Here is a 22,380-nt window from a genome sequence, read left to right as displayed (position 1 = left end):
ATGGTCTTTCTTTCCTTTTCTTTTTTTCTTTTTTAACAAACTAGTGTCTGTACGTCCGTCGTCTTTGTGGTCATTTGCAGGCATGAATAAAGGCTACCCAGGCATTGCAGACAGGCCATGTAGGTATCGAATCTGGCATTTCATCCTTAATCCCACCTCTAATATTTGTCTTTCATGGGGTGAAACTCCTGTGGAATTGTCTGGTAGGTGTTTTCCCCACGTGGGGATGCCATTAGCGTGGTAGCGTCTGGGCCTGTATACTTGCGTGAATGTTTACCGGCTTTATTCAATATGCGATGTGTTTTTTGTTTCTACAAGGCTTGGTTAGTAAAGAATCATAACTTTCTCCACATTCACGTTCCAGTGCAAGGAAGTTATGCTTCCAAAATTCTTAAATATTCCAATTTCTTTCCTACTGCTGCAGCTCAATGGGATGTCGAAGGTTCCCTAGCAGGAAGCTGATCCCCTAAGAGGAGGGAACAAGGAAGGTGGCTCATCAGCTGTGCTTATGTCAGTTGGAGGGTTTGGGACCAAAGGATAAGAAGCCAGGGAAGGGGGAGATTTCACACTTCTGAAGCAGAGCCTCTGAAAGCTGCTTTCCAACAGGGAGCAAAAAGAAAATGGTGGCAAGAATGAGCGCACTCTTAAGAGCAGACGTGAGCATTTGCCAAGGCAACCCAGCCCGTAAGACAAGAACGGTCACAGTCTTTCTCCAAAGAAAGGCAAGCACACGCCACGTTTGCCAGAGCTTCCTGACGCAGGCTGGGGAGATGGAAGGAAAGGAGAGGTACTTACTGTTTGGGTCTACGTTCTCACAGAGTTCTGTCTTGGCCTCACCGTTGGGTCTGTCACTGGGCTTGTGTGACAGCCGCGATGACATGGTGGCTGCTGTGACTACGGCCTTGAAGCTTCGCTTGCGTTTCTGGACATTGAGTTCAGGGTGGAAAATGATGATGTACACTTTCGGCATGTATAGCATCCCCAGCGCCACTGATGCACTTAGGTTCATGGAGATGGTAAGCGTGGTAGTTTGTATGTAGAGCTAGGAGACACAACACACAAGACACTATTACAAATAAAATGACCGCAGAGGGAGGCGAAGCACTTAACAACGGTGTCGAGCATGGCTGTGTCTGGGAGGGAAAGCATAACAATCCCCGGGGAGACAGAATGGCTCTGCACATTTCTTGGAGAGTTTATACACACATACATACACACACATACGTACACACATACACACATACATACATACATACATACATACATACATATATATATATATATATATATTTTTTTTTTTTTTTTTTTCCATTGATTGAAAATCATTGGGGGAATCCATGTGCAGGCCTGTCCTGGAGAAGTATCCTTCATTCAAGTTCAAGGTCAACCTTGAATCAGACTTGAAGTCCCTTTACTCAGAATGGCAGCTGGATAGGAAACCATGAAGATCACGTTTGCAACCTTGAGTAAGGGGTAGTTGTTTCTTTACCCCTCATACATTCACAAAACAATTAACATTACATGATCTCTTGCTACATAGATAACTCTGGGACCTTATTTGAAAAGTCATTATGTCAATATTTGTATCTTTCTGCATGTTTTTAAGAAAGGGTTCACCTTCACCGTACCTACATAGTAGTGAGTTGAGTTTCCCTGGAAGGTAAGCCCTTCTCGCTTCATGATTTACAGAACACCAATGGCGAGGGCCAAGATGTAGTGATGTCGGCTTGTCCGGTCTCCACACACTGACAGTTGCTAAAAGGCTACAAAGCCTCATTCTGACATGCATTACGGGTAGTTCGGACGGTACCCCCATAGCTGTCCTTGTGTCCTTTCGCTTCCTTGAGAAATCAGTAGAGCAACCCATTCACTTACTGTTCAGTGCGTTAAATCATTGTCTTGCCTAAATTGGAAAAGATGAAGGTTGAAGGGGGTGGGGAATGGTAAGATCAGTAGCTACAGACAACTTGCCTTGGTCCAGTTGCATTTATGACGTGCCCTGTCATGATCCCTAGCCCGTCATTCATTTAGACACGTTTGTGTTTTGCATGACTCCTAAAGCCTAGATTCAATGTGAGGTGATGGATGTGTTCATTAACTTGATTGTGGGGTCATCATTTCACAATTGTACACGTTGTCTACATTGTACACCTTAGAAAATAATGTTGTATAACCTAAATATATGCAATTTGTAGTCATCAATCATACCTGAATAAAGCTGAAAGTAAATGAATAAACAAACAGGTAGATAGGTGAATGAATAAATAAATTTCAAGTACATTAAAAAAAAAGCCCACGTGACTAGCTCCCATGGCCTTTTACATCAGTGGAAAACCTAGCCTCTTTACAGTGTATTTGATCATGGTTTTCCACAACTATGTCTTCCCTTGTATCTGAGGATAAAATCCCCATCCTTAATAGATTCTGCAAGGTCACACGTGATCTTCCCCCTGCCTCATTTTTCAGACTAATTGCCCACCACTCTCCCCCACCTCTCTCCCTAGGGCACCATCCATGTGGCACTCCTTCAGGTCTTGAAGATGCTGGGTTCATCCAACCACAGACCTTTCTACATGCATGCCTGTGATTTTCCTTTATTCTTGTCTCCTTCTGTATGGAAGGTTCCTCCTCTGCTGCTTAGAACATCCATCCCAGTCTGCCCCACCCCCACAGCCTCAAGTCTCGGCCAGCTTCTATACCTACAGGCACTCAAAACACTTGGTTTTTTTTTTCTTTTGGTTTTTGGGGTTTTTTTGATTATGGCTCTCCATTTGTAATCATCTGCCCATTACCCTGATCGTTTGACTGCCCAACTCCCCAGCTAAGCCACGGGTTCCACAAAGGCAGGAATCTCGTGTATGTAGTGTGTCATTGTGTCTGCAGTGCTGGCAAAGAGTAGGCACTTAATGGTCATGCAGTGGAAGAGCTCATGTGTTTATATAAGGGGCACGTTCTTCCCACTGATGAGTCTGTGGTCAAACAGCCTTTCTCTAAATATACAAGAATTGGCATCAGACCTATTAGCTGCCTGGCTGTTTCCGACCTTATTTCTTCAATCGGAGGCTCTGGAGAAGAAATTAAAAGAGACTTTGCCATCTCTTCCGGAAGGAATACTGTTATCCAGCAAACGTTAATTTGAATGGGCACGTCTCTGAACGCTTTAAGGGAGCTGCCAGCCGCTAACTGTATAATACATAGTAAATGTAAAATATAAAGACAAGACAATATTGAATTAATGATCCTTTTTTTTAACATCTTTATTGGAGTATAATGGCTTTACAATGGTGTGTTAGTTTCTGCTTTGTAACAAAGTGAATCAGCTATACATATACATATGTCCCCATATCCCCTCCCTCTTGCGTCTCCCTCCCACCCTCCCTATCCCACCCCTCTAGGTGGTCACAAAGCACCGCGCTGATCTCCCTGTGCTATGCGGCTGCTTTGGTTGTGAACTAGACCATGTTTTAAAGTTCATCTTTTCCTGTGAGAGTACCTTTAGACCTTCAGCTCCATTCTGCTCTGCTGCCTACCCTATCCAAGGAAGTCTTACCATAGAACAGAGTGTTATGAACCTAGGCAATGTCACTTCCTTCCCTCATGGTCATTGCCGTCGTCCTACTAATGAGGGCTTTGCAAACCATGAATTAGCCAGTCCAAGAAAGAAAGGGCTATAAACTAACCCATGGGATCTTAAGCTTTGTTCCTCTTTCTCCACTCAAAAGCAAATTTTGCAGTTGAAGAAATCATCCATAGCTTGTTGGTGCTGAGTTTATGATTTATCTGTAACTGTAACTTACATATGCTTATGTGCATGTGTAAATGTTTGTGCCTGTATGTGTATACATACATGCTTTTCCTCAACAAAGACTACTTAGCAACTTAAGACTTCAAAAGCGATGCTGTTTATTTTATGGAGGGTTTAATTTCGTTATTTTCAGGCTAGAGGCCGTCAAGACTTTGATACTTGTTTTGAAATTTTTATCATTTCTGGTGACACTTCCGAAATCTATGAAAACCAAAAGGAACGTCACTGACCAAATTCCTATGCCCCCAAACCCTCTACACATTGCAGAGTGGTTAAGAATGAGGAATCTAAAGCTAGTCTGAGTTCAGTTCCCATTTACTTGTTTTGTGACCTTGGACGAATTACTTCACCTCTCTCTGCCTTAGCTTCCACATCTGTAAATGGGGATAACATTAGTCCCTACCTCATGATGTTATCTTGGTGACTGAATGAGTTACTATTTGTAAAGTGCTTAGGACAGGACCTAGCGTGTAGTGAGTACTATGAAAGTATTTTTAAATAAGTTATATGGGTAGATAGGAAGGCTGCGGTCTGCAGAGAACACAGAGGTATTGGTTCACAGGGATACAACCCCACTCAGCCCCAGGAAGGGAGCTAAGTCACTCTTTTTTTGGCCTCTGGTGGGACGCTCACCTTTTGACTCTGAGTTTTCATCCCAGCAGCCCCTTTAGTACAATTTTTTTAGCAAATTACAACATATTTATTTTTAGTCTGAAGGCTATTCCTGTTTTACCCAGTGCTTATTGTAAAATGAACATTGTGTATTGTAAAATTACCCTGTTTGATTTGGGGTATTGTACACCATTTTACTTTCTCCTCCTTATAATTTCTTCAGAGATGGGAAGGTGTTGGTGAGCGTTACCGATCCCTTTTATCAGAGCACAGGGGTTCTGGCACTCCTAGCTGGGATCAAGCCTCTCCCTGGGACTGACCTCATCCTGTCTGGCTGTCTGAGGCTCATCCCCAGTGGAGAAAGGTCTCCCCGACCACAGTCAATCCTCGATGGCTTAGGCTGTGGGAAGGGTGCTGACTGCCTTGCGATGTCCACGTGTTTGGACACTTAAGCCTTAATTTTATCATCAAGTTAAATAAATTTCCAGAATCCAGTTTCTATTCCTTGGTTGAATGTGGCTCTTCTACCAAGCCCCATGTGTAATCCAGCGTATATAACTAAGGAACATCTAGGCAAGGGATTCAGTGTCAAGCCGGCAAAGTGTTTTTTAAATTTTTTAAATTATTATTATTTATTTTTTTAATTTTTGGCTGTGTTGGATCTTTGTTGCTGCGCATGGGCTTTTCTCTGGTTGCGGCGAGCGGGGGCTACTCTGTTGTGGTGTGCAGGCTTCTCACTGTGGTGGCTTCTCTTGCTGAGCGTGGGCTGTAGGCGCGGGCTTCAGTAGTTGTGGCACACGGGCTCAGTAGTTGTGGCTCGTGGGCTCTAGAGCTCAGACTCAGTAGTTGTGGTGCACAGGCTTCGTTGCTCCGCGGCACGTGGGATCTTCCTGGACCAGGGGTCGAACCCGTGTCCCCTTCACTGACAGGCAGATTCTTAACCACCGTGCCACCAGGGAAGTCCCTGGCGAAGTGTTCTACACGATACTCTAGAACAGCAGTTTTCTTAAAATCTGATGCACGGAATCCTTGGCTGTAACCATTCTGTCTCTCAGTTTCCTTACTTGTAAAAGGAAGATAATAATAGTTCAGTTTTCAAATGGTGGCTTTGAAGATCTACTTCATTAATATGTGAAAAGTGCTGAGACTTCCCTGGTGGCGCAGTGGTTAAGAATCCTCTTGCCAATGCAGGGGACACGGGTTCGAGCTCTGGTCCGGGGAAGATCCCACATGCCGCAGAGCAACTAAGCCCGTGCGCCACAACTACCGAGCCTGTGCTCTAGAGCCCGCAAGCCACAGCTACTGAGCCCTCATGCCACAACTACTGAAGCCCAGGCTCCTAGAGCCCGTGCTCCGCAACAAGAGAAGCCACCGCAATGAGAAACCCGCGCACCGCAGTGAAGAGTAGCCCCCGCTCACCGCAACTAGAGACAACCCGCGTGCAGCAATGAAGACTCAACGCAGCCAAAAATAACTAAATAAAATAAATAAATGAATTTATTTTTTTTAAAAAGTGCTTAGCATAACGCCTGTGAAACCCATGAAATGTGAGCTGCTAATATTTATATTTATATTCTGCCTAATATTTATATCAGGAGGCTGGGGTATAGATCTCCAGATAAGTCTTCCTTAGTAACTGCTGTCATATATTTTAAACTTTTAATATAGGTCTCATTTATTAACTAGAAAGTAGTTTCTGAAAATCCAGGCCTATTCATGTCTTGTCTGATTGACAGGTACCAGCACGTATACTGTTAAAGACACAGCTTTGTGCTGACGGCAGCGTCAGGCAAAGCCCAGCTGAATCTGCCCTGCGCACTTTCTCACCTTGGCCTCAAAGTTCACTGTCAGATAAATGTGAGTGCGTATCATGAGATGCCGCTGTTGCTTTAGAAATCGGTGTAGCATTTAGCGTTAGTTGAGTTCTTCTGTAAGTCTTGATTGCTAAGATACTGAGAAAGTTGAAAACTCTATAGTGCTCTTGAGCCAACTTTGAAACTTGCCATCTCTTCTGTGTAAGTTTCAGAATCAGTTTAACTGAAGACTGTTTTGATAGATTCCAGGGCAAGCTGTTAATGACCACATGCTGTAAATTCACTGTGACCTCTATTTGCCAGATAGGCTATGTGAGAGAGACCTTACTTTTCCACTATCGGTGCATTCGTCCGCTTATCAGGTTGCCATTTTCAGTGAGATACAGTCATCCATCAGTATCCACGAGGGATTGGTTCCAGGACCCCCTGAGGATACCAAAACCTAAGGATGCTCAGGTCCCTTATATAAAATGATGTAGTATATGCATATAACCTGTGCACATCTTCATATACTTTAAATCATCTCTAGATTAATTATGATACCTAATGCTATGTAAATAGTTGTAAATACCATGTAAATGTTGTGTAAATAGTTGGCAGCATGCTGAAAATTCAAGTTTGCCTTTTTGGAACTTTATGGAACAATTTTCTTCCAAATATTTTTCATCCTCAGTTGGTTGAACCCATGGTTGTGGAACCCGTGGGTATAGAGGGCTCACTGTACTACCACGTGGCCTCACAGACCCTTGTGATGGTGATAGGGCCTTCTCCCTGCCATCAGGCAGCCACATCGTAGTGGCAGAAGGAACACAATCCAGAATCAAGTCATGCGTAACGTAGTAACTGCACATCGCATCCTTTTTCTCACAGTGTCTACTGGCCCCTGCTTTCTTCTCCCCTTGGCATGTCCTCTGCTCACCTGTTCTGCCTCTGATAGCCTGTTTGCATTTGATGTTCAATCCAAAGATTCCTTCTACATAAAGCATCCCCACGTCCCCAGTCAGGACGATCGCCCTGTTGGCCCCTTTGATGAGGTACAGCGCCAAATAGCACTTAACCTGGTCTGAAGAATACAGTCCGTTGTGCTGTAACGCGTGCTTTAAAATGCAAATTCATCCTGATGAGATCGATATATTAGGGAACGATTTGAGGATAACACGAAGTTCACGAAGTTTACAAATGTGTGATTTCTTCTGCAAGAAACACCAGGTGAGCACAGCAAACTGCACCCGGCCAAACCCAGCCTTGTGGGCTACACAAAACACACACACGCCCCGCCCTCAAGCATCTGCCCAAGTCCCCCTCCACAGTTTCACGATAGCTCACAAGCAGCAACACTTCTGGCACTCGCTTCCAGGTGCAAACTTTACGTCCTTTCTTTATAAAGGTAGAGTGACATACGTATTACAATATTTACGCATTTCTTAGCCGTTGAACAGGTGTAGAAACGATGCCACCATTTTTATTAGATTCCTTTCTTTTCTAATGTCACTGATGACGTTTCTGCGTGTTACATCCTTAACCCGATTTCTCCCATAAGTCTCGTTCATTCGATTGCACAATTTTGCTTAGCATGGTGAGTTTTAAGAACATACATGTCACATTATCGCAGAACTGACTGGATGATAGATCCGACGTCTGCCACAAGGTGTGCACTTACTAAATTCTGCCTGCACGAGAAGTTCTACCCTTGAAGCACGTGTTAGATGTGAGAAATAGCCTTGGCATTCACAGTTGTTTTAAGAAAAGCTAGTATCTGTAGCCTGTTAGTTACCATCATCATCATTATTATTTTGCTATTATTTGTGTGCCTCTGTTTCCTCATTTCTAGAGCGGAGATTATAACAATAGCCATCTTGTAAGGTTGCTGGGATCAAATAGGACCATAGTAAAATACGCAGGAGGGTGCCCAGCATGTAGAAACCACTCAACCCAGGGTGTTATTATCACTGATTGATCTACTGGCTGTAACATAAAATGCCTTATTCACTCTGCTGTTCTTTTTCCTATAATTTTAATACATTTTGAAATGATCATCTTTCTTATGGAATCCACCGAATAACAACCTGCTTTAGGGAAAGCCATCTCGCTGAGTTTGCTTTCTGTTTTGTTTAAAAGTATACTCAAACCCCTGTTTTATCTGTCATTGACTGTTTTATGAGAAGTAACCTATTATGTGCTTTCCCAAGTGACCACTGACAAGTGGGACAAGAAAGCTTTAGCGGAGTCTTCTGGTAAGATGGGAGAAGTTTCATAGTTCTCATGACATTCCAAAGTCTGTACAATAAAAATGAAAAATGTGTCTGATATAGTCAGAGTAAAGAGGAAGGGTACATCATTATCTGACAAATGTTTGAAACATTCATATGTCTAAGTTGAAATGGAAGCTCTTGGCAGGTAAGACCAGTGTTTTCAATCCTTGCTTCCTAATTAGAGTCACCATATTTTTGAGAAATAATAACGATACATGGCTGGAAATGAGGCAGGGTGTTTGCAATGGGACTTCTTCAATCGTCTAGAGGGTCAACATACTGAAGGCTTTTGCTTAGTTATGAAATGATGCACGATGGTGAAAGGATTCGGTGTAATGATGAGGAAAAGTACTGCTTGTTTTTTTTTTGGGGGGGGAGATACTTGGATCTTCTAGAAGGATGGTATTGGAAAAACAAGGTGTTTCTTGTTAGAAGTGGTTTCAAACTTGGCCTTGGATTGTTGGTTGGTAACGTTGTGCGAGCTACTTCACTTCTGGCACGCGACAGAGTCAAAATTCAAACCCTAGGAATTTGTTACCAGAGTGTCTGATATAAAACCCTTCTCATTCTACCCCTACCACAGAGACCTCACCGTTTTGAAAATTAAAAGATAGCACAGTGCCCGGTGGCATGCTCAGAAAATGTGAGTCTTTATTCGAGTAGATGGCCCCATTTCTGTAGAGAGTTTTCATGCTATTCTATTTAAAACCTATTTTCTTTGAATAGGTAATATATAGATAGATGATAGACAGTATACATAAAGAAATACACACACACCAAATATTATGGGACACAACTCTGTGGACAGGCGTCTGGCATGGAATTAGAAATAATGAAGGCAACTAGATAATTATTGGACAAGACCTAGTTTGACTGTGTTTCATTTTTCTCATTTAGTATCTCCAGGCAGACATGATGTTAAGTCTACACACAATTACATTATGTATTTGGAGGGATGTAAGACACGCACTACAGGTGAATGCAAGTCAGTTTCTGGAGCGTGAGATAAGTGATTATGTCAAGCTTGAAATCACCTACATCTCAGTTCTTTGCTCTCCTGACCAGAAACCTGATGCTGTGTCTACTCCCACATAGCATCATCGGAGAGATGCTGTGACTCCAATTGACCACGTCCTTGGGAAGTTCAGGGTTTTGCTCCCGACACCATCCTAACGAGCTGCGTGCCATCCTAATAGCTCATTCTTCCAGGCAGTCACTTCTGAGTTTTCTGGATACACACTAGCCCTGTGATCCCTCAGTTTTGATTTTAAGAGTTTTTCCTCTCCCAACTACAAGGTAGGGGTTTTACTCTTTTATGTAGCCAATGCTGGCACTATTTGTTCTCTTGTATTATCTGCAAGGTTATTTACCATTCCTCCTGGTTCAAGAGCCCCAGTGTGAGGTCTCTGTCTTGCAGTGATTTAGCATACAAAGGCAAAGCATTTTCCCCACTGTTAGCCTGGAGAGGCACACTTCCGCCAGATCCCATTGGATCCCCTGGAATCCTTGGCCGTATTCTTCAAGACTGAACCTAACAGCATTCTGTAGGAGGCAATGTCAGATTCTGTTTTATAATGTGAAAATACTGGCTTGTACCTCCCTGGGGAATACATTAGATAATAAATGATGATGTTCTCTATTACTTTGCAAGTAAACCAGGGCATTAAAAGAACAGTCTGAACTTAACGTATTCCATTTCTAAAGTTGTCATTTGAAATATTCCACGTATAGAAATGCAAAGCCGTCTAATCTTGCCAACATTTAAGGTCACCTTTATAGTTCTTGTGAACAGAAAAAGACAGAAATCAAAAGAAAATACTGATGTCAAATTAATGGCTAAAAGAGACAGTCTTGGCATTTCTTGGGAACAGTCGATGTGTTTCAAGTAGGGCTTGTAAAGTGTTCATTGAAACTGGACCCAAGAGTGTCATTGACCCGAAGACAATGTCAGATTCTTATAAAAAGACAGCGTGTTCTTTTTTTTTTTTTTTTGCGGTACGCAGACCTCTCACTGCTGTGGCCTCTCCCGTTGCAGAGCACAGGCTCCAGATGCACAGGCTCAGCGGCCATGGCTCACGGGCCCAGCCTCTCCGCGGCATGTGGGATCCTCCCGGACCGGGACACGAACCCGTGTCCCCTGCATCGGCAGGCGGACTCCCAACCACTGCGCCACCAGGGAAGCCCTGACAGTGTGTTCTTAATCTCAGTTTTCAAAGCCATTGACGATGACTTCCTGATGAATTTTGACAGGTTTTGATCATGGCGGTTAGTTTTGTGAGTCTTCCTCTGTTCCTTTTGGACTCTATCTTTCCCACCTTGCCTCTGAGCTATGGTAGCTCCCTTCCTGCCCTTCAATTCTTCCTTTCCCCTTGCATTAGCTCACATGTGTCGCCTTTGCTTCCCTGCTTTTCCACTGCCACCGGTGCAGCACTGTAGGTGTGGATGGAGACAGGCCCCCTAACTGCTGGCCTGACGCTGTAGTGTGCTGTGGTACCCACTCAGCCAATGGTGTCCCTGGCCGATGGGCACAGCAGCCAACGTCGGGGACCTAGGAGCTGAATTGCCCACCCAGAGGTAACTTGTGCTCTGAACTCCTCAGCAGCGATCTTAGTTGTGTAATGGTTTAAATCCAGAAGGAGAAAATAATTGCAATCAGAAAATTGTAGATAAACAGTTGCTCAGCCTATGCCCCTCATTGGAACGGTGAGGGCTCTGAGATGGGGCAGAAAAATAGCACTCACCCTTCTAAGAGAAATAGAACAAGAGGAGTGAGCCTGGCCGAGGAGTAGTGGCTACACGGTTTTGATCTTACCTTCACAAGATCAATTTTCCTTTCCTTTTGTTTCCAAGGTCCTGGATCATGGATCTCAAAAGTAGTTTCCTACCCACTTACTCCCTAGGGCCTGCAGTCTGGCCTCTATCCCTGCCTCCTCTGTATCTGCCCTGTAAACCTTCCCAGACTTCCTATCAGACCCGAGAGGTTTTTTTCCAGGTTGCATTCCACTTTAAAACTCAATGCTGGGCTTCCCTGGTGGCGCAGTGGTTGAGAGTCCGCCTGCCGATGCAGGGGACATGGGTTTGTGCCCCGGTCCGGGAAGATCCCACATGCCGCGGAGCGGCTGGGCCCGTGAGCCATGGCCGCTGAGCCTGCGCGTCCAGAGCCTGTGCTCCACAATGGGAGAGGCCACAGCAGTGAGAGGCCCGCGTACCGCAAAAAAACAAAACAAAACAAAACTCAATGCTGAGGACAGTAGTATAGGGGGCTCCAGCTGTCTTGATGGTTTAACTCAACTTCCCATCACACTTTGAATGAAGAGCAAAATCCTTAACCTGGCCTCAGGAACTCTGCAGGGTCCCCCTTCCACCTTCCCTCACCTTCTCTAAGTCCTTCAAATATGCAGTGCTCTGTCCAGCCTCAAGACTTCTGCACATGCTGTTCCCTCTGCCTTAGATGCTGTTCCTACTCATCTTTTCCTGGCTACCTCCTACCTGCCTTTCAGGTCTCAGTCTCACTTCCTCGAGGAGGGCTTTTCTGACCCTCACATATAAACTATGCCCTTCCTCTCTTGTTTGCTCGTAGAACATACTATTCCCTTCATTACATCAATCACAAGTTGCGATTATTCACTTGCAGGGTTATTTAATAATTATCCCCTCAATAGAATATTCTCATGAGAGCACAGACCATCTATTTCGACCTACTGTACATAACTCCTGGAACATAAAAGTATTCAGTTCATAACAGTTGAACAAATGAATGAGTACAATCTAGGAAATATATGTTGTGCAGCCAAGAGCCTTCCAACATACGACAAATGTACTGGCATTGGAGTCCAGAGTTCTGGGTCTGGAGGTAGGATATGCCACCTACTAGCTACTGTGGGATCTTAAGTAGCTCACTTAGCCTTTCCAAGCCTGGATATTGACACACCATGAGGTGACTAATGGCGTCTACCTCCCAGAGATGTGGCAGAGGAGATGGCTTGTTAGTGGTCCTACTTCTTAAACTCTGAACCCATGGTCAAAGTGCAGCCCTGCTACAATATACGTGTATGTAGCATCGGATAATGTAACCATGTCCAGAGGCTCTTGGGCTTTGAAGAACCATCATTTCTTCCCATTTTTCCAGATACTTTTTCCTCTAGCCATTTCATTGGCTTCCTTTTTTCCCCCGGTCCTTTAACTGGGGCACTCCTCTGGCCCAGTCAAAGCATTCAGAACTAACAGACAGAGGAGGAAAAACACAGAGATAAATTATCCCCTGTAACAGGAACTGAACCAGAATATTTTGTGGAAGTCAGGGAAGGAGAGAGCACTCGGAAGTGAGCAAATCTAGGCAGGGACCATGTTTAATTTATCTTGGCATCCTTGTGCCTGGCACAGGGAACACGTTGAATGTATATTTGATGAATGAGATGGTCTTCACTCATTTGATGAACCCAAGCCTAATCTCCATGTCACAGCTCATCAGGTCCCCCCAGCCACACTGACCTCTTTCACTTCCCTGAATATGCCCTGCTCTCTTCTGCCACAGGACCTTTGCATATGCTTTCCCCTTTCCCTGGAATGTTCCCCTCCCCATCTACCTCATTCTTTTCATTCTTCAGCTCTCTACTCGAGCATCACTTCCTCAGCCAAACTAGGTCTTCCCACCCTGTTATAAGCTCACAAAGCAATCTTAATAATTGACATTTAAACATTTGCGTGTATGCGTGAGATTAGCGTCTGTCTCCCACACCAGGAAGCGTCTGCTTAGCTCACCATGGTGTCCTCAGTGCCTAGCACTGTGGGTGGCAAAATCAAGGCGCTTCGTTGATATTGTTAAGGAAGGAAGTTTTGGGGACACAAAGATAAGAGGTGACATTTGCGGTCTCTGGCTTTGTCTCTGGATTATCCCAGAGAACAGAATCAGAAGGGTACCCGACAGGAAGGAGAAAAAGTGTGATGTTCCCGTGGATTCCCTGTAAGGGGTACTTCCCACTTGGCCCAAGTCGAGAATGGACTCTGCTGTCCTGGGAGCTGCCACCTACGTCTCTTTAACCCCCTATCGTGTGTTCACTAGACAATAAAGCGTAATTATCAAGAGTGACTCCTTTGGAGCCTGAAGCGACATTGAAAATCAACAGCCCTGCCGCTTTGGGAAGGATGGGAGCTTCTCTTTCAAAAAGCTGGGGCTAACACTCAGGTTAGCACCCAGGTGTCTCCTCACTAGAGAAAATGAAATGGTTGCCATGACAACTCGATGACGAGTTCAGGCATTGAGTTTGTTTGTTTGTTTGTTCTTGACAAAAAGCTGCTGACACAGACTTAACTGGTAACGTATATGCATTTCTTTTTTTCAATTCTGATCCCTCCTGGAATTTTTCTGAATCATCAATTAATATCACTTAAAAGAATCCACCTTTAGAAAGTGCGATGGCTCAGACTAGGATAATAGCAGTGAAGAGAGCTGAAGCGGACAAATGAGAGAGGTACTGGGAGGACAAAAATGAAAGGACATGTGGATGGACTGGATGGGAAGAAGTAAGAGTAAGAGAGAAACCAAGGGATCGCTTTTTAACATTCTGCCTCCTTTTATGCAAACCCTAGGACAGTAGCATCGTAAATCACATCAACACTGTACAAACCCCAGAGTAGGTTTGAGCTCCCCTAAAAGCAGTACAACGTGTCTGCCCCTCCCCAGGCAAGGGTGGACTGGCGAAAAATATTTGCAAGGGATTTGAATCGATACCAGCACATTTGGATCCTAGGCCCTCTTCCGGAGTGTAAGGCTCCAGAAATCTATACCAGCTTCATCTCCTTCAACCGCAGTGAGCTCTTATCCTAATCTAGTCACAAGCACCCAGAGCTAGTCCTTCACCAGCACTTACATGTACAGTTAAGATTTTCTTCCCAAGCCTCTACCCAGCATTTATTCCTACTTGGAATTCTCAACCCTCGCTTAAGAAAAAAAAAGAAAAACTACCTTCTCTAGAAAGTGCAGAAGAGATCCTCAAAATGGTTAAATAACGGGCATGCGAGTAGATTACTGTCTCTCAACAGAAAATACCTAGGCTCATGTATAGAGCCCTTAAATAACTTAAGAAAAAAAATTCTTAGACAGAGGTCTGTTGTTTCTTCAGACTCTTGAAATGAAACCATGTCAACCTTTGATAGAAACTAAGAAAAATGCATGAATGAGTCCTAAAAAATAATTTTAAAGGCAAATTTTCTATTCAGTCTTGGCTTATGGAATCACCATACATTATTTATGGGGGGAAGACAAAGCGTGAAAGGTCTTCTTCGTAGTGTACTCAATGATGTCTACAGAGGTCTCAGGCCCACACATCACAGTGCCCTGCAGAAGAAGTTTCTGAAAAGGTTATTCTCATTTATGTGCAACGACATGTTTATCATCTTTAACATGGGGATCATCAGCTTCACAGGGCTGCTGAAACAATCCAACAGGCATCGCAAATCATGTTGAAAACAGAGCTGTCCCTGGAAAATCTGGCTTTGTGCTAATAGTCTTTTTAAAAAAAAAAATATTTTATTGAAGTACAGTTGATTTACAATGTTGTGTTAATGTCTGCTGTACAGCAAAGTAAAACAGTTATACATATATACACACACACACACACACACACACATTCTTTGTCATATTCCTTTCCGTTATGGTTGGTAACAGGATATTGAATATAGTTCCCCGTGCTACATAGTAGGACCTTGTTGTTTATCCATTCTGTATATAATAGTTTGCACCTGTTAATCCCGAACTCCCAATCCTTCCCTCCCCCATCCCCCTCCCCCTCGGCAACCACAAGTCTGTTCTCTAGGTCTGTGCGTTTGTTTCTTTTTCATAGATAAGTTCATTTGTGTCATATTTTAGATTCCATATATAAGTGATATCATATGGTATCTGTATCTTTCTGCCGTACTTTACTCGGTAAGATAATCTCTGGGTTCATCCGTGTTACTACCAATGTCATTATTTCATTCTTTTTAATGTCTGAGTAGTATTCCATTGTATATATTGTACTAATGTTCTTTATCTCAGGACTATTACCTCCATCTACTTGGGTGCACAAATTGGAACTTTTAAGGGTCTTTCTTTAACACCTGCTCTTCCCTCACATTTTACCCTTTATATCTAGTCTGTTACTCAGTTAGCTAGTATTATCTGTAACATACTTCTGGAATGTGTTCTCTTCCCACTGCCCCAGCCCTCATCTTCAATATGATTAACCAGTGAATACACTTAAGCACAGAGAACAGTGGGTACCATTTGTAAATTCTCAGGTTTTAGTTGTGATGATGGTGGTGTGGTGGTGATGAAGATGATGATGCACTTTCGCACTGTTCCTAGGATGCTACTGTAGCATCCTAACTGGTTTTACTGCATCCGTTTTTGCCTCCCTCTAAATAATACTGTCCAGAGTAAACAAAACGATCTCTATAAAAACTGCAAATCAGACCACATGGTCCCCTCTAAAACATCTTTCAGAGGTTTCCTGTTGCCCTACAGTATCCAGCCGAGCTGCATTTCCAACTTCTTAGCTAGTCTCTTGACTATGATTTATCCATGCTGACTTCTTGGGTGCTCCAAGCTTATTTCCAGCAAAGGGACCTAGCACGCACCGTGCATAGCATTCTCTCTGCCCGCAATGTTATTCTGCCTGAGTTCTTCACCCAGGTAACTCCTAACTCATCTTTGAGGTTCACCTTCATACATTTTCTTGCACAGTCTTTCTGTGACCGCCTGCTGCCCCACCAACTTGAATTTTCTCCTTCCACGATGCTCTCACGTAGCAGCCTCGGTGTTTTTTACGCATAGTGCATGCTACAGTCAGTAATCTTCGACATGATCATGGATTCATTTATCTCAGCACTTGCTCTCCTCCTAGAATTTAAGGTCTGTGATGGCAGGAAGAGACCTATAACCAATGAGGACTCAAAAAGTATCTTTTTAATTAATAAATAAAGATAACAGTCCAAAAATAATTTTAAAGTAAGGTACAGATATTAGCATGCGAATGAGTAAAACTTTCTCTCTGAGCTATAATAAATACATTTTGAGTAGAACTTAGTTCTTAGAGTGAACACATCCAGAGAACGTTAAGTTAAAATCCTGAGTTTCCCGAGAGCTCATATGACTAGTGCAGGGTCACGGTAATCAGGAACAAAGCTAAGATGTAACTTGAAGTCTTTTGACTTGAAAGCTCATTTTACTACACTGATTTTCACATTCAACTAAAAAGCCTATTTAATAAAAGAGTAAACCACAGAAGTGTTTAATTTTTCATTCTCCAAGGCTTTAATTGCCAATGCTTAGAAAAACAAACAGCTCTAAATATTTCTAAAGGGAACTGACAGGAAAGTCCCCTTCTTGACCACAGATTACATATTTGTGTAAGTGTGTTTTCTATTTCAGTCCATATTCCCTACTAAGAATAACGAGCAAATGTCCTCTGCGTGCGATTGAAATTGTGTCCAGTTTCCTTGTCAAATCCAGCAAGGCTTCAGCTTTGCTCTCTTTTTCCCAATTGTGCACACGCTTACACTCAGGCAGATGCCCCAACTGATAAAAGGTGTGCTTGAGCAGGCAGGAAAAAAGGTCAAAAATAAGCAGTACACAAGTGGAATGTAGATATTGTCTGAAGCATGAACAGGTTGCAGTGTCTGATGGTTCTGTCCACATGTGTTTATGAGACGATGACTGACTGATGGAGAAGGTCAAGGGTAGACCAAGGAAAGTAGGTGTAGGGGAGGAGGGGGAATTAAGCCACGTCAGGAATGTAAATTGAAATTCTTTGATTTGCAAGTAAACACTGAGTATCCCAGTGTCTTGTTCTTTGTGTGGTGGGACAGGACTCCATCTCCCTCTATCCACTTTCTAGCTGTTTAGCTTATGCAGAAGATGGGATAAGTGAGGGCCCTTGGCAATTCCTCTCCAGGAAGAGACTCTTTGTGCATAATAATACATAAAGAGATAGGCTGAAAGGAGATGCAGACCTTTAGTGGGAAAGGTCGTGGACTACACAGACCGAGCACTGGCACCCTGGGGAAAGTGAGCCAGGGACATTAGGAAGAGGACCAAACGGGTTTGTTCCCCAATGACCGTAAGAGAGAGACAACCCTGGGGGTGGCCTCATATGCAAAGACTTCTGCCTGTCAAGGAGCTGGGGGATCAGTTGGCTAGGGGAGAGGAAACTCTACTCGGGCTGGGAAATGTAGCTGTAACCGTAAGGAACTGGACATTTATACATATTTCTGGACCCTGGGAGGCTTGGCTGGCATATAAGGCGTTATAGGTTGAACTATCCCATCCGTTCCTTCCACTAAAAAGCAGTCATAGGGACCTAACACCCATTAGTGATGTTTCCGGACAAGCTTCCCTTGTGGTCGGAAAAGTGATGCTCTTTGTGTTAAAACTTAGGACTAACCAAGACATGAATGGTGTAGAGATGAGGTCACTGGACTGAGGTATCAGGAAACTTGAATTCTAACATCTGCTCTGTTGCTTCATAGCTGTGGGCTTTGGACAAGGCCATTTGTCAAGACAGTTGTGACCCTGTATTGCTACCTTCACCTTTGAACCCCAGAAACATGTGTCTACCTTCTCAAACTAACAACAGTTAAATAAGACCTATATTTTCCATTTTATGCCATGAATTGAGGAAAGTTAAGCCACAATATGAATAAAATTTGATTTTTGAAATAATTGGTATACTCGCAACGTATAAAAGTGATGAACAATTAGATGCCAGTAATCGGATACGCATTGTAAACAATTAGGCATGCACAACTTGTACAAGAAGTATCAACCACGTGTGAAATACCAGGGGGAGGAGAGCGTCACGGATGTCATGCGGTCCCACGCAGCTCTGAGGGACGTATTCCCCCAGAGGCCGGCGATGCAGCTCTCAGCTGGCGGCCCTCTTTGGGAACTGCCTAGTCTGAAGAGACTCCTACTGTCTAAGGTTCTGCCCCCTCCTCCTGGGCAACCTTCAGATAAGCGCTGGGAGGTGCTGGGGTGCGGAGGCTCAGCCCCTTTTCCGGGAGGGCGCAGCTTTGAGGGTGGCTTCAGCTGAGACCCTGTTGGGTCTGCATCACGGCACAACCTCTTCCTTGGCCCAATCCTGTTTCTTTCCTTCTGCCTGTTGGTGTTGATACCCCCGAATAAACACGTACTCGTGCCCCTAGGGAGGCCAACCCGAGACTCGGCATATCACTTAGAACTCTAAGGCCCAGCTCAGTTTCAATCGCGATCGAGCACTTCCTTAATACACTCGTTCTGTAGCTCCTTTTGCAGCATACACCCCAAAGAGCCACTGAAGACCCTACAACATTTCCAGCATGTGCTATTAAGTAAGGCAAGTCAGCACATTGCAGACAGAGCCTAGCTCTCTCCCCAGAGCGAATTTCTCCAGATTCTCTATTGACTACCTGTTAACTGACCTTTTTCCCTCTCTCTCATCCTGATACAATGTAAGCACATACACTACATATATTTTCCCCAAAATTTGATTTTAAAAGCTTACACATGTTCAGAAACTTGGACACAGGATGAAGTACATCTGGACAGTCCTCGCTGAGATCCCACCATGCTGTTTTGTTTCTTTCTCTCTCTCTTTTTGCTACACAATTGTAAAGTCGTATACCTTATGATATTTCACCTTTTTATTTCTATATGCGTCACCTAAAGAAATGGACGTTCTACTATATCACCACAATACTGTTACCACACCTCAGAAATCTGACCATGATTCCATAATGCCATCTAACATATGAAGTCAGGTTGCCCCATTTTCACAAAAACGTCTCATAGGATTTTTCTCCAATTCAAAATTCAGCCAAGGTTCACGCAGTGCATTTGGTTAGATCTCTTTAGATTCTTACAGAGTGGTCTCCATGCCTTTGGTTTTTAAATACCTTTACTGATATAAATAATAAACTGCATATATTTAAAGAGTAAAATTTGATGTTTCGACCCATATACACCAGTGAAATCATCACTACAATCAAGACAGTGAACACAACCTCGTCTCCACGAGCTTCCTCGTGCCCATTTGTAACCTGCTCCCTTAACCCTACCCCACCCGATCCCATCTGCAAACAACCACTGGTCTGCTTTTAGCCCTTGTGAATTAATTTGTATTTTCTAGGGCCTTAAAGAAATAGGATCATAATATGTACCCTTTTCTGTGGAGCTTCTTTATCAATTCAGCATCATTATTTTGAGATTCAGCCATATTGTTGAATGTTCAATAGTCTATTCCTTTTTAATCCTGAGTAGTATCCATTGTATGGAAGTATCACATTGATTTAACCATTCATCTGTCAGTGGACACTTGGGTTGTTTCCAGTTTGGGGCTATGACAAATAAGGCTGTTGTGAACATCATACCGAAGACTTTGTATGGACGTGCATTCACTTTACTTTGAGTAAATGCCTAGGAGAGAAATGGCTGGACCATAGAGTAGGTACTGGATGAACTTTATAAGAAACTGGCAAAGTATATTCCAAAGTGGCAGTGTTATTTTAGATTCTTATCAGCAGAGTATGAGACTTTCGTTTCCTCTGAATCCTCTCTGACGCTCGGTATGGTCAGTCTTTTTAAATTTTAGCCTTTCTAGTAGGTGTGTGGTAGAATCTCACTGTCGTTTTAATTTGCAGTTTCCTAATAACGAGTGATACTCAGCAGGTTTCATGGGTTGTTTGCCATCTATATATCTTCCGTGGTGACATATCTGTCCGTACCTTTTACCCATTTTTTTTATTGGCTTGTTTTCCTGTTGCTAATATTTGAAAGTTTTGGATTCTAGATCTAAGACCTTTATCAGATACATGCTTTGCAAAGGTTTTTCTCCTACTCTACGGCTTGTCCTTTCATTCTCGATACTGTCTCTTGAAGAGAAGTTTTTAATGTTGGGGAAGTCCAAACTGTTACGTTATTCTTTTATAGATTGTGCTTTCATGTGATATTTAAGAAATCTCTGCCTAGCCTAAGGCCGCAGAGATTTTCTCCTACGTATTTTAGAAGTTTTACGGTTTGCGATTTTCTGTTTGCATCTATAATGTACTTTGCATCCTCTTTTCTTTCTTTTGGATATGGCCAGCATTCTAGCACAGTTTGTTAAAAACGCTGTCCTTTCTCCACTGCATTACCTTTGTAACATCAGTTGCCCGTACATGTGTGCGTTTATTTATGGACTCTCTGTTCAGTTCCATTGATCTATTTGTCTTCCTTTATACCAATATCATCCTTTCGTTTTATAACAATTTTTAAAAATTTATTTATTTTATTTTTGGCTGTGTTGGGTCTTCGTTGCTGCACGCAGGCTTTCTCTAGTTGCGGCGAGCGGGGGCTACTCTTTGTTGCGGTGCGCCGGTTTCTCATTGCGGTGGCTTCTCTTGTTGCGGAGCACGGGCTGTAGGTGCGCGGGCTTCAGTAGGTGTGGCACGAGGGCTCAGTAGTTGTGGCTCGTGGGCTCTAGAGCTCAGTAGTTGTGGCGCACGGGCTTAGTTGCTCTGCAGCATGTGGGATCTTCCCGGACCAGGGCTCGAACCCGTGTCCCCTGCATTGGCAGGTGGATTCTTAACCACTGCGCCACCAGGGAAGCCCATAGTTTTATAACGGTTTTTAAAATCAGATGGAGCACTAACACACCACTATAAAGCAGTTATACTCCAATAAAGATGTTAAAAAAAAAATCGGTTGGAGCTACCTCTCCAACTTTGTTCTTTTTCAGAGTCGTTTTAGCTGTTCTAAGTTCTTTGCGTTTCCATGGGAATTTTAGAATCAGCCTGTCAATTTTTATAAGAAGCCTTTTGAGATTTTGATTGGAATTGCAGTGAATTTATACAGTAATTCAGGGAGAATTGACATCTTAACAATATTGAGTCTTCCATCCCATCAACAATGTATATCTCCCAATTATTTAGGTCTCCCTTAATTTCCTTTCAGCAATATTTTATAGTTTTCAGTATACAGGTCTGTCATATTTTGTTGTTTTTCAAGACAATGACTTTCTGGAAGATACCAGACCCACCCCAATATTTTATCAAACGCCCCGCATTTTGCTTTGTCTGTTTTGGTACCATTAAATTCAGGTCAGGTAACCGTGAGGAATACTTCAAGGTGCTGTTGTAGGCAAGTGCGAGCACCCTGTCAGGAGGCCACAATGTCAGGCTGTCCTGCTACTGGTGATGCTGTTTGATGACATATTTCAGGTGGTGATCACCTGATATCACCATTATAAAGGTACAGTTTACTGTAATTGGAAAATAATCTAGGAGTGATACACTGGGACACGTCTGTTTGTTTTTTTTAAGGTTCAACCATGAAGTTTTATACTCATCCCTCGGTATTGAAGAATAGGAGTTACTTTGACCATTTAAGAATTTTGGTTTGCAGAAATTTAAAAATCTTTGCTAAAAACGCAAAGAAGTGTTTGCCATCCATTACAGACAGCGTGAGTTTAAACCTTTAAAAAGCTTGCATGCCTTATTATCTTTTCGTATATTAAAAAAGCAGCACGGGGGAAAAGCTGAAGTGGATGTAAACAGAAAATGGACGGGTAGTGCTGGAAGAATTGAAAGACCCAAACAGAATCTGGGTCACATATTTTAGAGTAAGTGTTTGATGATTTCATTTTATTTGCTGTTTGCAGTTCTGTGGACTATAGGATAAACAAGGATATGGATTTTCCTAAGATATCTTACTGCTGTTTACAGAATCCTTTTCACCCCAAAATATTCCTCTTCAACTGTCTAGGCAGCATTTATCACGGAAGGCATCATTAACTTTCTTTACATCAGCTCTTTCTCCAGAAATTGACTGTGAGTCAATTTCACCACATTTCATACATTCCTGTTGCTGGGAACTCTCGCTGTGGCTGGCTGTTACTGAATGTCA

The 22,380-nt window shown here is 43.1% G+C and overlaps 1 protein-coding gene across 1 annotated transcript in view; it reads right to left on the bottom strand.

Moving 5' to 3' along the window:
- Positions 1–412: 412 nt before the first annotated feature.
- GRM7 (glutamate metabotropic receptor 7) overlaps positions 413–22,380 on the bottom strand; it is a gene marked incomplete at its 3' end in the record, with an annotated part of 1,084,681 nt that continues 1,062,713 nt past the window's right edge. Inside the window, exons 17-18 of the mRNA XM_079934350.1 lie at positions 809–1,042; positions 413–466 (exon numbers count right to left, since the gene is read on the bottom strand). Of these exons, the coding sequence (XP_079790476.1) occupies positions 413–466; positions 809–1,042 (288 nt within the window). The remainder of the gene's footprint in view (positions 467–808; positions 1,043–22,380) is intronic.

Source organism: Stenella coeruleoalba (genome assembly GCF_951394435.1).
Source record: "Stenella coeruleoalba genome assembly, chromosome: 10".
NCBI lineage: Eukaryota > Metazoa > Chordata > Mammalia > Artiodactyla > Delphinidae > Stenella > Stenella coeruleoalba.
Note: the sequence above shows the minus strand (reverse complement) of the source record. Positions and strands in the feature narration are given on the sequence as shown.